The 13790-nt window shown below is 40.6% G+C and overlaps 1 protein-coding gene across 1 annotated transcript in view; it reads left to right on the forward strand.

Moving 5' to 3' along the window:
* IQCH (IQ motif containing H) overlaps positions 1–13790 on the forward strand; it is a 71160-nt gene that overhangs the window by 38790 nt on the left and 18580 nt on the right. The window contains 2 exon segments of the mRNA XM_059824141.1: positions 8951–9071; positions 10846–11132. Coding sequence (XP_059680124.1) covers positions 8951–9071; positions 10846–11132 — 408 coding nt within the window.

Genomic DNA, 13790 nt, shown 5'->3' on the forward strand with positions numbered 1-13790 from the left:
CCATTTGTGGAGACGTGCTCCGGTGTGAAAAAGAATATCAGGATCTGGCCCCAGCTACATGCAAAACCATCAGTAAGTACTGAGACACACCTTAGCAGTTTAATTGTATCTTGCAATGTGAATGACTCTTGGAGGGAGCAAATAAATTCACAGGTTTTTAACTGTTTAACATGTGCATCTAAGGTATGTGTGCTGCGTGAAATGCTCCTGTGCCATTATATCAGGATTTTCCAACCTATTGTACCAATTCAAGCTTCAGTTAGTCCGTGCACAGCAGAAAAAGTGGTTCTGCTACTGCTAGAGCAAATGAAAAAATAATAGAGAGTGCATTTAGGACAATTGCATGGGGGGCCTGTTTGGAATATCTAGAGAAAGATAACCGTAATACTTATTAATATATGGTATTTCAAAGTATGCTAAGAAGCTGGGCATCTCTTGTTGAAAGTCAGCAGTTTTTCAGTTTTTGGAAAATCTCACCTATACTTACGTGGGCACTTTCTTGGAGACTGTATAAATTCATGGAAGAGACAATTATTATTGCTGACACAGTCTCTGGCTTAGAGGAATTCTGAGCTGCAAATTGTCGGAGGCTGGAAGAGTATCTGGGGAGTGGAAATGCTTGCTCCGTTTTCATACTTTCCTGGGCATCCACTTGTGACCGCTCTCAGAGACAAGATTCGGGGCTAAGTGGGCTTTATACAGCCACACCTTCACAACCTTGACAAAAGATGCTCAGACGCCCACTCAGAATTCAAGCTGAAGTGGTCTACAAAGTATATATAACGCCTTTTGTTTGTTTTTGAACAGACACCAGGCTGTCAAAGTCTGCCATGCCTCCTGGTCTCTGACTTTGAATCTTGGGACTCAAAACTGCCACCTCAAACTCTCACAACGCTGGCAGTCCTCTTCCCTTTTAGAGGAAGGATAACATTGCCTTTCTGTTAGTGTTGCCTTTTTCTTCTTTTAACAGTCCCCCTTTTACGTAAAATAACAGAGGAGTACGCAGAGATCCTGCCCTCTTTTATAACTATACAACTCTAAATAGTATCTGAATGACTAGATTAAATTAATAGTTAAATTAATTTTAGAATTAACTTTTATTACACTGTGACTCTTAATTAACCACCAGGACCAGCAACATGATGTGAGTTTACCTATCAGCAATCCTAAAGATAACGAAGGTCAGACTGAAGACAGAAAAAGGGACAAATGTGGAGATAAAGAAGAAAAGAGCTGAAAATACAAGAACAGAACAAGACACAGAAAAACAAGCAACGAATATTCTCTCAATAAGCCATTATAATTGGCCGTAGCTGCACAACCATTTCAAAACTCTCCATTAGATGGCTTTTTTCTTCTACAACAGCTATTTAATGCGCTTGGGCAGCCTACTGTTTTAAATGTTAGTGTGTTTGAATCTTGCTGCCTCTAGTCGTGTCACAGTATTTTGTCACGGCTTCTTTTCCTTATAGACTATATCTTGGTTAATTCACTAAAATGTGTAAGAGGAAATAAAAATCTTTTCAAAAGGTGACAAATCCGGAAGATCCAACTTTTGGTCTGAGTTTCACAAAGCAATATTCAGACACCATTTGCAGGATTTTGCACTGATTGCTATTGGAAAATGAGTTTCAAAGGCCAAGATAAAACGCTGCAAAATGCTGGCTGTTCCTTTAAATTTTTTGGTCAACTTTCAGAGGTCCTGTAATAAGTAATTAGATAAACTTTGTGAATATCTGAAAATCAGGAATAGTGATGAGATTTTTAACTGGTTGAGTGAACTACGTTCACTATAAGAAACCTGAAGCTTACATACCACATCTTGTTTCTTTACTGAAGTAAAGACTTCAGAGTAAAGAGCATATGTTTATAAACAGGTCAAAATAAACCCAACCGTAATACTGTCAAAGACATCACTCTAGAAACGTGGCCTTGCCAGCACACTGGTTTCTGACCGTCTTTGAACACAGTATATCTTCCCAACGCTGCTTTTTTCCTTTCTGCTACCCATTCTCATTTTCACCACTCCAATCACCTTTTGTAACGCCACCCGCTTTGTTCTCGGGCGACGCTACGAATATGACTGAAAGCGGAATAAATTGCAAGCAACTGAATTGGTCTTAGTATAACACCTAAACTCTACCCAGGGGGTTCTTAAGCAAGTAGTCTTTGCTGCTGCTGTTACTGCACACATGCAATTGCAGGTGTGGTAATTTTTTCAGCCTGAAGAGGGCCAGAAACTCTGACAGTTACACAGAAGATGCTTTTACAGCATTTTGGCAGGCTTTTAAAATTTCTTCTAACTGATATGATGTTTAACAGGAAAAGAGAAAGAATGCAAAGACTTAAAGAACCAGATTACCTATAAAGCAATACAGCTGCAGGTTGTTTCCCAGTATGGGCAGTGCTCTGTCAGCAATATATCCTAAATAGTTTGAATAGTCACTCTGTCTGCAAACATTCCATAGTGCTCTTACACAGATATATTAATAAATTGAATATCTGCCATGGTGATGTTTCAGATGATTCTTAAATCCTAAGTAAAATACAGCATGATAATTGTATCCCTTGGTTAAATTAAAGCCACGATATCCATTCCGAAGACTTGCAATAATCAGATATGCAAGCTGTTGGTTGGTATGTCCTATTGATTTAATATGCTTCTAATCAGTACATAAAGCTATAGGCCTGCAGTGTTAATTTTTCATATGCTTACAAAGTACCCTTTGATTTTCTGTCACGCGTTAATTACAGCGTTTTGCCATTAAATAGGAAGCTTTGTGTAAACTAATTACTAGGTAATCATTGTCTACAGCAAGCGTGCTGTTTGTACCTTTTATTTTATTCTAAAAATGCACAGATCTCGCAGTCTGGAACCACTATACCTTCCAGCCATTAGCTCTCACTAATTCATAGCATTATTGTGTTAAGATTGTAGGAGTTGTAATTGTTGTGGTATCAGTGCTGTTAATTACCGGAGTAAACAGTTGAAATGGTGCCAAGGTCTATTGTACAAGGCAGAGGAAAGGAGGTTTAAATGTTACTTCCACCATCTGGGGACTAGAGTAGAGGCAAATGCTAGAAAACAGCAGTGAGGCAATATCAGAACTTCAGCTCCAGGGTTTTAGGCCATATGGATCCAGAATATTTTGAATCAATTGAATTTAAGTGCCAGTTTGTAGCAATAACAGTGTGGAAGGAGAGGATAAAGCAAGAGCACTAAAGAAATCTGAAATCTGTTAATGTTATCACATCCAATAAAACGCCTGCTTGGATTATTTTAAAAATGTTTATTTTGCTAAAATCCAAAAAGTAACACATAGGCAACTCTAAGAATAAAAGAAGTTTAACTGTCTGTTGTTTGTGAAACGCAATGCAGGTTTTGTCTGACAATTCCTTCAGCGTTACAGCTCCGCAATTGAGATAAAATTCCTGGGAAGTGACTGTGGATTATCTATATGATGTCTTTTTTCTTTTTGAAATCACATTTTTGGAATTCATTAGAATCCTTTCAGTAGAGATACGAGCCAGGAAGGAGGGCAAGTGAACAAAATGTATAGAGATTGAAATAGAGAAAAATAAATTAATTAGGAAAATAGTATTAATCTGAGGGCATCTGAATTGTTTGTGCATTTGCAGAGATCTAATTAAAATACAGAAAAGACGGACACAAATATTGCTTATCTCATTTTGTAATGAGGATTAACAACACGATGTCCTGAACTTACAAATGCTGCATTTGAAATATATATATGATTTTTTTTTTTAAAGAGAGATTTTTGGAGATTATGACAATTAGGTTACGTTTTCTTTGCTCTGAAGGCTGATGTGGGGAACCGTGAAAAACGAAGGCTGCAACCTCGCAAAAGACATGCTTTTATTCATAAAGTAGCAATGCACGTGGTGTATTTTTTGGGGGTAAGAAAGCAAACTATTTAATAAAATTGTCCTGCTCTCAAATTAACACGCTGTGCATAAACATGCAGAACTATCTGACAAGCTCGTAGAGCTTTCAAGATCTTCTTTCTGTCTGAGTTTTGGTAGCACGGGCTGTAGTGATTTTATATTTGATTTCCCCGCATATGTTGTTTTTCGAGATGACATCTACGAAAAGGGATCTCGCAGCGTATTGCTGTTGCCAGTTTAGGAGCATTCGGAGGAAATAGAAAGGATCTCTCTTTCTGAACAATCCTGGTTTATTTATTTTTTATTGGTCTGTTAGCAGATGTTGAAGTAGTTCAGGGCACAATGTAAACATGGGCTTTTCAATAGGGGTATGGTAAGTAGCAAAGCATACAATGAAACAAGCAATTGGGAGGGGGGTTTGGACTAGACCAGTGGGGCTTTTTTCTTTTTTTTTTTTTTTGTGTGTGTGTGTGTAGTTGAATTTAGAATTAGAAGAAGTGCTTGATCTTTATATATAGAAATCCTCAGCGTGCAGAGTGACAGCATGAGCCAGAAGAGAAAACCATGGCCCCATGTGGTGTGAAAAAAGGAACAGCAGTTTAAGTGCTGGAAAGTTGAAAGAGAACTAACCTTCTTGTTCTTGTAGTCAAGGAAAGTGGCTGTTTTGTGCTTTTGTATTGAAGCATAGCATATGTGCCTCAGTTTGACAAAAAGCCTCTTGAGTCAAAGCAACCCTAGTCCTGTGTGCTGATCCAAAGCGAAGGCCGTGATAATGAGGGACGGGCTCTCAGGAAGCAGTGAGTAGATAATACCACATAAGTGGAGAATTCTGTGCACTGTTTTCGCCATTCTACTTAATGCAAGTCGCAGCCACGGTGAATCGCTTGCCATACAGCTGAAATGGGCCATTAGCTATCAGGGAAAATTGTCTTTGCTACTTTCAGCAGATGGAGCAAATATTTTACAAAGCAATTTTACATAGGAAAAACATTTGTGTTACTTGGTAATGATGGCTGTTTTACATGATGCTACCTTCTATCAGAACATACTTTTCCAGCTCATGGAAGGCAAAATTGGCACTTTTTAAAATTAAAATTTGCAGTGAGCAATTAAATGCCTGGGCTTTAAATCAAGTTGCAAACTTTAAGTAGATAGGGTATTCAGTGTATCGCGTCCAAAAACATTTCCATTTTTATAAACCTCTCAAATTGTTTTGTTCTGTGCGGTAGATTGTGGTTCTGGCCAGCACGTACCTGTCTGAATTAGAAAAAAAGTCAAATCAGTTTAGTTTGCAAAATAGGAAATAATGGAAGTTATTTGGACAGTCAGCAGTCACTGGACTCTTCCGACATTGCCACGTTTGCTGGTGTCGCTGAGAACATAAGAATAAGCCAGGCTGGACCAATTCACGTCAAGGCAGCTGGAATAAGTTATCAGAGCTCTGCTGATCGCAATGTAAAGGATATACTGTGTAAATGGTATGACTTGTTACGGTGCCATTGAAGTGGCATAAATTGCCATAGCTTCATTGACTTCAGCAGAGATGTGGCCGTTTGTATTGCTGAGGATCTGTCTGCTGATTTTATTCTTCTCTGGCCCAGTCAGCTTTACTTATTTGGAGTTACTTTCTTCACTCTATTTGCTTGCAAGGTCTAAATAATTTCCTTTCAATCTGATTTTTAGCTAAAAAGCCCTAGGTCTTTCTCATGCATTCTGCTCTGCAGCCTCTTTCTGTCCCCAGGTCTTTCTTCCTATTTCTAAGTCTATTTCTTCTTTCTCTTTATTTACTTATCTTCTCAACAGGCTTTTCTTCGCTGACTGATCTGTCTCGAGTAGACTTCCTACCAGTGCCTTCAACATATGCCACATTTGGTCCTAATTTTTTTATTGCAACTGCCATTCTAAGAAAGCCTTTCAAGATTCAGCTAGCAGAAGGGTGAGAAATTATTTTATATTTAGGGGGGAAAAGGTGTGGTTTTTTTAATGCTTATTCATTGTTATGAAAAGGTGCAAAACAGATTTGGATAGATAAGATTTCTACATGATGTAAACAGTATTTGGGCTGCTCCTTTTTTACTGGTGCTAAGAAACATCAGCTGAAAGATTTGAACAAATGCTCTCTGTTTCCATTGAGCCTATGATTCTGAATTGGTTTGGGCCACATCAAGAGATAAAACATTGGTAAGCTCTGCTGGAGATAAAGTCCAATTTAAATGAAATTAGCCTACCGAGCACTCATCCTTTTAAAAGGTTTGACTCCATGAGTGAATGTTGGATCCAGGCTTGAATTTGCCTACTAAAACTCCCTATAATCAGGATTATTGCCTTTTTAGAGCTTACAGTTGCAAAAAAACTTCAACTAGAATTCCAGGTGCTGATCCTTAAAAAGCGGTTGCCCGACTCCCTTCTGTGAACTTTTTGATTATCTAGGCACCGCTTGTGACATTGGGTTTGATCTCACAAGAACATTTTCCAGATTTTCTTGAATTTCTTTAAAAGCCCCTGCCTTCTTTCTGTAAGGTGACGGGTTTCGATGCATGCATCCTTCGCAGTCAGCGAGTACTGAGGGCGCTTTGAACTATGAGATGCTCCTGAGCCGGGCACTGCGCACCCGCATTGCCCTAACAGACGTTCTGAGCTCATCCGGGGTTCAAGTCCCCTTCAAATGCTATTTGACCTCATTTAAGCAACGCCGGGTCTGTCGAGGAAGTGCCACAACAGTCTCGCCTGTCTAATGTCCATCCTCTGGACAGAGCGTAGTAGCACGTGATGTTACTCTACGTATAGATGAGGTGAATGGAGTCTCTGTGGTTTACCAGCAGCCTCCATTTGTGAGCCAGGTGAGTGTGCCCTTCGGCACACCTCAAAGTTTGGAAGTTCTGCTCGATATTGCACCCACTTTAGGGAGCTTTCTTTCACAGCCATGTGCGATCCTTGAAAACAACTGTCTAAAGGAGATACAGCTATCCCCAGCACTGCTCCATGGAGCTGGCGCGGCTGCCCTCACGTCCCTCGAAGTTGTTGCAATGGAAAATTGTGTCCCAGTTGACATGCCCGTGGTTTAATTTTTACTTATACAAGCTTGGTCACAGCACTCTCAAATGCTTCTACACATCCAGCAGGGATTATTGGTTTTTTTCCCCAGTAATTTATCAAAAGCTTTCAGGCAGCCATTGCATACCTCTTTTTTGTTTGTTTGGTTTTATATTTCTGTTTAAATTGCACAATACCCAAAGTCATTAGATCTCAGGGATGAGACTCCATGTGACAGAGGTATCACTGAACGCACTGACAGCTGCAAACTGATTTGTAGGTCGGCAACTCCGTGACATCCATCATGGCTCACATCCTCTCTCCAAAGCTGCGTTTATTTTCACTGTGCAACGAACCTCCTCATCTTGTGACTTCTTGGCTTAGCAGTATTTCAATGCAAATACATATCAAGACAAGGCCAACTGATACTTGCTCACTGCTCTGTTGTTTTAGTCAGCTGAGGTAGCCAAAACCTAAATTCCTCCTCGCAGATTTTAAGAAAACGAGCAGTGTAAGACCGGAATCTGGGTAAATTCTGAACTTGGATCCCACGTTTTATGTGGACCTTTGTTTTTGCCTTAAGGTTAAGGTCGTGCTGTTTAGTATAGTGATATACTGACTAAAACAATTTTTTAGTATTTTTTCTGAGATGTTTAAAGTCAATAACATACTTTCTCCTTCGTATATGACAGGACCCACAAAGGCCTGACCAGCATCATTATCTGAGCACCTCAAAATTTTTAGGGCATTTTTTTCTCAAATTCATGTGAGGTAAGGACAGCAATTGTCCCCCTTTCATGGCTGGAGAGCTGCGGCACAGACAGAAAGTCACTTTCCCAAAGTCTCACAGGCAGGCTGCATTCAGGAGCAAGATACAGCTAGGTCTCCTGTACACAAAGTTGATACCCTAATCATTGGCTCATCCTCCTTCTCCTCGTTCTGGTAGATAAATCACAGTGAGCTGATTTTGAATTCGTATTTTCAGTTACATTATGTCATGTGCTTCATGACAAAGCCCATCTCTTTAAACTCACCAGTCTGGAAAAAGAGATATATTTTTTTTCCTATTCTTAGATGTTAGCCATAAGGTTTTATCATGTTCCTCCAGAGCTCAAGATAATATGATTGTGGCTTAGGACATTGCCAAGATCAGAGGACGGTTGGTCATCTTCTGGAGCACGGGATGCTGAAGAGAGAGGGTGTAAAACAGAAGCAAAGAGACCCAGGGGAAGCAGGCGAATGCTTAGGAAGCAGCAAGAAAAGGAGCCTTAAGCAATAGAGTCAGGGTCCTTGCACTTTATCTGCTTGTGTACTTCTGGGACATTTTTGAACGGTAAAAGCAATGCAGTTAGTTTCTGTATTTAATGGGGTTGTTTTATGTGTGTGATAATATAGTAGAGAGTTTGAAACTAGGAAAAAGCTACTTTATCTCCTATCGTATGACTAATCAAATTCTACCAAAGATAGAGGCACAAATACACTTGTGAATTTATGTTACAGATTGGAACGTGTAAAGGGATATCTCCTGCTTTAGAAACGCTTTTGGTTGACGATTCCTCCTTTTTTTTTTTTTAATAACTAAAAGTGTTTGGGTTGATATAACAGCTTGAACATAGAATCAGTAAAACTATTTCTGGCATATGTGACTATTTCAACGTTCTCAGTTTCAAAATATAAACAATGTAGAAGTTATTGACTGCTGGTATTGATCCCTAAGCAGTTACCAAGTGCTTAGCATTTTCAGTTGCCAGATCAAATTATTGATATCAATTATAATGAAATAGATGCTCTACTGAAGGGGGGGATTGTCTTTCAGAGAAGGACAGCTTTCAATAGGAGGGAAGAGTAGTAAGTAGAAAAATTAAAAAAGGCTTCCTGACTGTGGGTAAACAGTAACCACATTTTTTTTTTTTTTTTTTGCCTGTTGGAGGCCTGGTTTTTAATCACCCCACAAGCAGTTTTCATTTCTGTAGTAAAATTGCTTGTGGTTCTATTTAATTTGTTTCTGCAGGAGCCAGCTTTGGTGAAGATCTCCCAGGAGCTGCCGGGCCTTTTAGCACAGCACGTACAGCCAGTCAATGAGAAACGATTCCCTACATGGGAGAAATTCCTCCAAACATTTCTTAGTCAAGGTAAATAAGACTGCAAAGTCGCTGTTAAGTGTTATAAGGAGTAATTATACCATATTGTATGCCATATTCTTGTTAATCTTGGGCCCATTTAAATATTTCTCTCCTTTTATTTCTCCATTACGCTTCAAATGTTCATTTACGAATGAATTATAGGCAACTATTCTATCAGTCATATGTCCTATCCAAGCATTTAACCTATATTAATCCTGGATTACCTTTCTCACATGATTCTGAATCAATAAGCACCAACTCCGTAATCCTGGGTTACCGTACTGGAGGCTGTCACATTTGGCAAAAGGGCTTTAGGGAACACCAGCATGTGAGTTTGCACGTAGGTAAACATGAGACTATTTCATCTTTGTTAGGTGCTGGTGAGCAAACATCTGGAAGACTTGCTTTTCCCTTCCATAGGACCAGGAAGGGAGCTACATGTAAACTCTGCATGCTGCATACATCGTCGCATCAAGTCAAATACGCTCATAATCTTTAGCTGGCTTGGAGAGGAGCTGAGCTTTCTTCCAGTTTTTGCCTTCCAGGCAGGCGATGTTGCCACGGAGGCTCAGTGATGCAGTGCCGTGTTGTCCCTTGCAGTACATCGGCGCAGACTCCTCGTCAGACCGTTGCCGTCCTCTTTCTTGCCCTCCAACCAAAGGGATATGAACAAGTCCCAGTCCGACAGCTGGATAGTTTTGTTTGCCTGGTGCCGAGTCCTCAGCAGGGCTTCCTGCATTAAAGCCGCTCGTGGCCCCTTTGGATCAAAGCTGGCCTAAAAGTACCTAACTGGCCTAGAGCTCAGAAGTGAGCCCATGTTTGTTCATCAGAGGCAGTGCGGGTAAAACCCTTGTCTAATCACTGTAAATCCATGTATCTGTGAGTTGGCTTTGCACAGACACTTTAACATCCCATATTTGTATACCAAATGTTGGATGGAAAAGTTGCAGTGTTTGTGGTTGGGTAGTAAATTTCTCTGGTGATTCTGCCCTGCTGTAGTTTTGTATTATATATAATGGATATATATGTTTCATACGTTTCATTATCTGTGGAAAAGACAAGGATGATTCAAAGCTTTGAAAGTATTTTTTTTGAAAAATAATGCCAGTTAACACATATAAAACCAATTTTTACAACATATTAGTTTACCCTAACTAAATAGTTGTGGCATTATATGCAGTAAAAAGGCAAATCCAGAATGCCAAGCAGTTGTTTTTGTGACTTTCCTACGGAAAACCATGCTAGAAGTCGTCATCTACGAGCCTTCCCATCTGCGCACCAAGTACCTCATGTGGATGAATACCAAAAGGCAGACTACTTATCTCAGACCATTGTACGGATGGGAATCTCCAAGGTTAGTTCACAGCAGGAGATACCACTCCCCCGAAGTCCCAGCATTGCATTTCACCACTGTTCTGGGCTTGCCATTGAGCTGGGCTGTTGGACAGCCCGGGATTCATTCATACCACCCAAGAGCGTATTTCTCCAGTCAGATACGTGATATATCCAGTTTGGAACTGCTTGCAAAGCATCTGCAGCTCAAAAGACACTGTTTGAATGGCACGGTGCTATAGTAGGTGAGATAACTTCTTTCTCTTCTAAGAGATTCATGGGTTCTAGCTATGCTGCTCACATTACATTTATTTACTTGCTGTATCTCCATAGCAGTCCTCCCTGCAATGTCTGAGCACAATAGGAGCTGGATGGTTTCATTCTGTGCACTCTGAAGAGCATCGAATGTGAATTTGATTACTAGCTTAACAGCTAATCCATTTCTTACTAGGTGGTGTGATAGAAGCCTTCCCGCTCTCAGACAATGTCACAAACCTTACGGTGGATATGCTGATAGAGCCAACAGGCAAGATAAAAATAGTGTCATCTGGAGACCAGCTCCATGCTGACGGTCCTTTGCGATCATCTGGCACTACCATTCCGCAATGTTCTGTTGATCCAGCAGTTCTCAACTCACTCTGCTTAAAAATTGGAGAAACCTGTAAATCTAAAGGAGTGCTCGGTTACTTCTCAGTTGATTTTGTGACTTTCATCCATCCACAAACAATGGAGCAGCAGGTGAGTGGGGCAGATACGTTATTTCACGCTGTCCTCCCAAGATCAAGAAATGTCTGCTTCCCTACCTGATTCCAACAGATATCAGGAGAAAGCTTTGCCCTTTTGAACAAACCTCATTTCCAAGCCGCGAGGCATGTGGAGGGAGGTAAAGCACGTGGTTATTCTAGCAATAGCATAAAATTTAGACCTGATCTGCCAGGTGGACCTGAGGAACCTTTTTCATCAGCCTGAACAGGAACAAACCAACAAAGCCTGTAGGGCTGCTTTCAAAGCTGAGTGATAAGAAAATAATGTTTTAATTCCTTCTAATGACTTTTTTTTCCCTAAAATAAGTGCATTCTTCATTAAGCTGGTAATTACAGATGATGGTCTTATGGCTAAGATGTTTAGATAATTTTGGTTTCAAAATGTGCTGAATCTCCTGTATTTTGTGCTGTAAAAATAATTACAGGGATTATTGTACTCTTTGGAGGAAACCAGTGTCTCTGTAAGAATGCAGATTTGAGATTTGAGGATGAATCTAAGGAAGAGGGGGTATTGACAATTTCTTATCACAAATAGGGTGGTAGTGATGAACAATATGGTCTACATCGTAATGGCTAATTTACATAGCGAGAGGTAACGGAAAGCAGTCCAGTTATCATGTCTCAGCCCTGGGTCAGGAGTTACTGTCCCTTAGCTGGGACAGAACAGCTGACTGTGGGATGTCAGTTCGTTGTGAATGAAAAGGAAACTGTGCTCATTCAAACCACTTTTGCTCTCCATTTGGCTTTTAGAATAACTGAGAGAAGAATTTACCGCAGGAAAGATAGATACGATCTCATACCGGATACAAAATTATCCCCCAATATCAAAATACAAACTGAGGTCAATGTGTGGTATGTGTCAGTGCATACGATTAAAGATATCGTTGCAGGGGTTGAAATGAACCGGCGTTGTTTCCCAGCCGTCGGGGCCTGGGAGCAATGAGTGCAGTGCATTTACGTCATCTCACTTGAGGGGCAGTAACTTCTTAAAATGTGCTCATGCGATAGCTTAAGCTGTTTATCTCTAGCATAAATGTTCCTGTGGAATTCCCTCTGGAGATCCTTGTGCTAACGAGTCTTCCGCACGGGCTGCACGGGCTCCCGAGTGTTTCTGTCGAGCCCTATCAAAGCTCTGAGGCTTCCAGCATGCCTGCTATCAAGGGTGAGCATGAGAGCAGAGCAGCGCACGACACCATCCCAGCTCCCCTCCTACAGCCTGAGGCCACCCACCGCCTTCTGCTGCAGCGCACGTGTGTACGCAGTTAGCAGTTTGTTTGTTTTAGGGTATTGGAAAATATTTTAACAGAAGGTCAGCAGGTCCCAGTACTGTGTGACGCGTTATGAAATTCAGTTTCACGATAGTGTCTGACAGTGTATCATACCTCCTCCAGTCCCGAAAACTTCATACGGTGGGGGGCACATTAACTGCAAGCACAGGTTGCAGTAATGTGGGAAGAGACGGGTGGCCTTTTGGGGAGTCTCGACTGAAGAATACAGCATTTTAAATATCGATATTCCAAGGTTAACACCTTGAATTACCTAGAAAGGAAAAGGCTGCTAGGAAGCCAGTGCAGTTTTGGAGAGCTGGAGCACTGTGTGACTTACATCAGGCATAACTGGGCAGAATGGAAGGGACTAAATAAATGCTTTCTCATGGAATCCTGCCCAAGAGAGTCTTTTGTGTAGGTGAGTAATGGGGTCTTTTTAAAAGGTAAAATCAGAACCACGCAAGTGACCCTAGTCCTCCCTGCCAGAGTTGACAAGCCTATCAGCAAAATCTCATAGTCAGCTGTACCAGAACTTTTGACAAGATAAAAAGTAATCTAATAAATCAAGACAGCAGAAGGGTATTGACTCCAGAATCTGCCGTTGCCTACGACGGATGGCAGGGAAGCAGAGGAGAGGTGGCTGTCCCTTATAATGCGTAAGTGAACTTTCAGATCTTGTAAGTGATGGAGGGTATTGTCCCAATACACACTGCTTTCAGTGCCAAGGAACAAATAGGTAAGAGAATGGATTTAAAGAAGCAATTTAATCCCTGGCATGAATGTCGATGATCAGCCTTGATCACAGTTTGTAATGAAATATTAATCTTGCATGTTTCTATGCTAGAGTAATCTGGCATTTGTTTTATTTATAAGGTCAGGTTTCTTTGTCACAACGTAGTCTACTGAATTCTTCCACTGTGAAAACCAAATGAAGGGCACTATTGAATACTTTGTTCTGTTTGAAAATAAAAACACTTCCATGAGCTCAAAAACAGTGAAGCCAGGCTTCCCACAGATTTGTGCCTTGAAGTTAAGTTCCCGTGTGTTTTCCAGCCAAACTCACCCTGCAGCTTTTCCCGTTTTAAGGTCACTAGTGAGGTCTATTTCCTCTGTCGACTTACTTATTTCAGGAATCTCATGGGAGTTGAATGTATTTGATGATTTTACCTTCTTGCAAACCTGGTTGATATTGGCTAATAGGATTGAATATTATAATAGCCAGGTGTACAAACATAAAGCATAATGCCAGGCTAAAATAAAACAAAAAGAAGTAAAATCTGGGTGAAGAGACTGAGTGTTCAGTGTTCTGGTAGTGGCCTTGTGTTTGAAGTCTAAAGAAAATGAGATAATTTTTAAAGAACGTA

The sequence above is a fragment of the Gavia stellata genome, chromosome 13 (assembly GCF_030936135.1).
Source record: "Gavia stellata isolate bGavSte3 chromosome 13, bGavSte3.hap2, whole genome shotgun sequence".
NCBI lineage: Eukaryota > Metazoa > Chordata > Aves > Gaviiformes > Gaviidae > Gavia > Gavia stellata.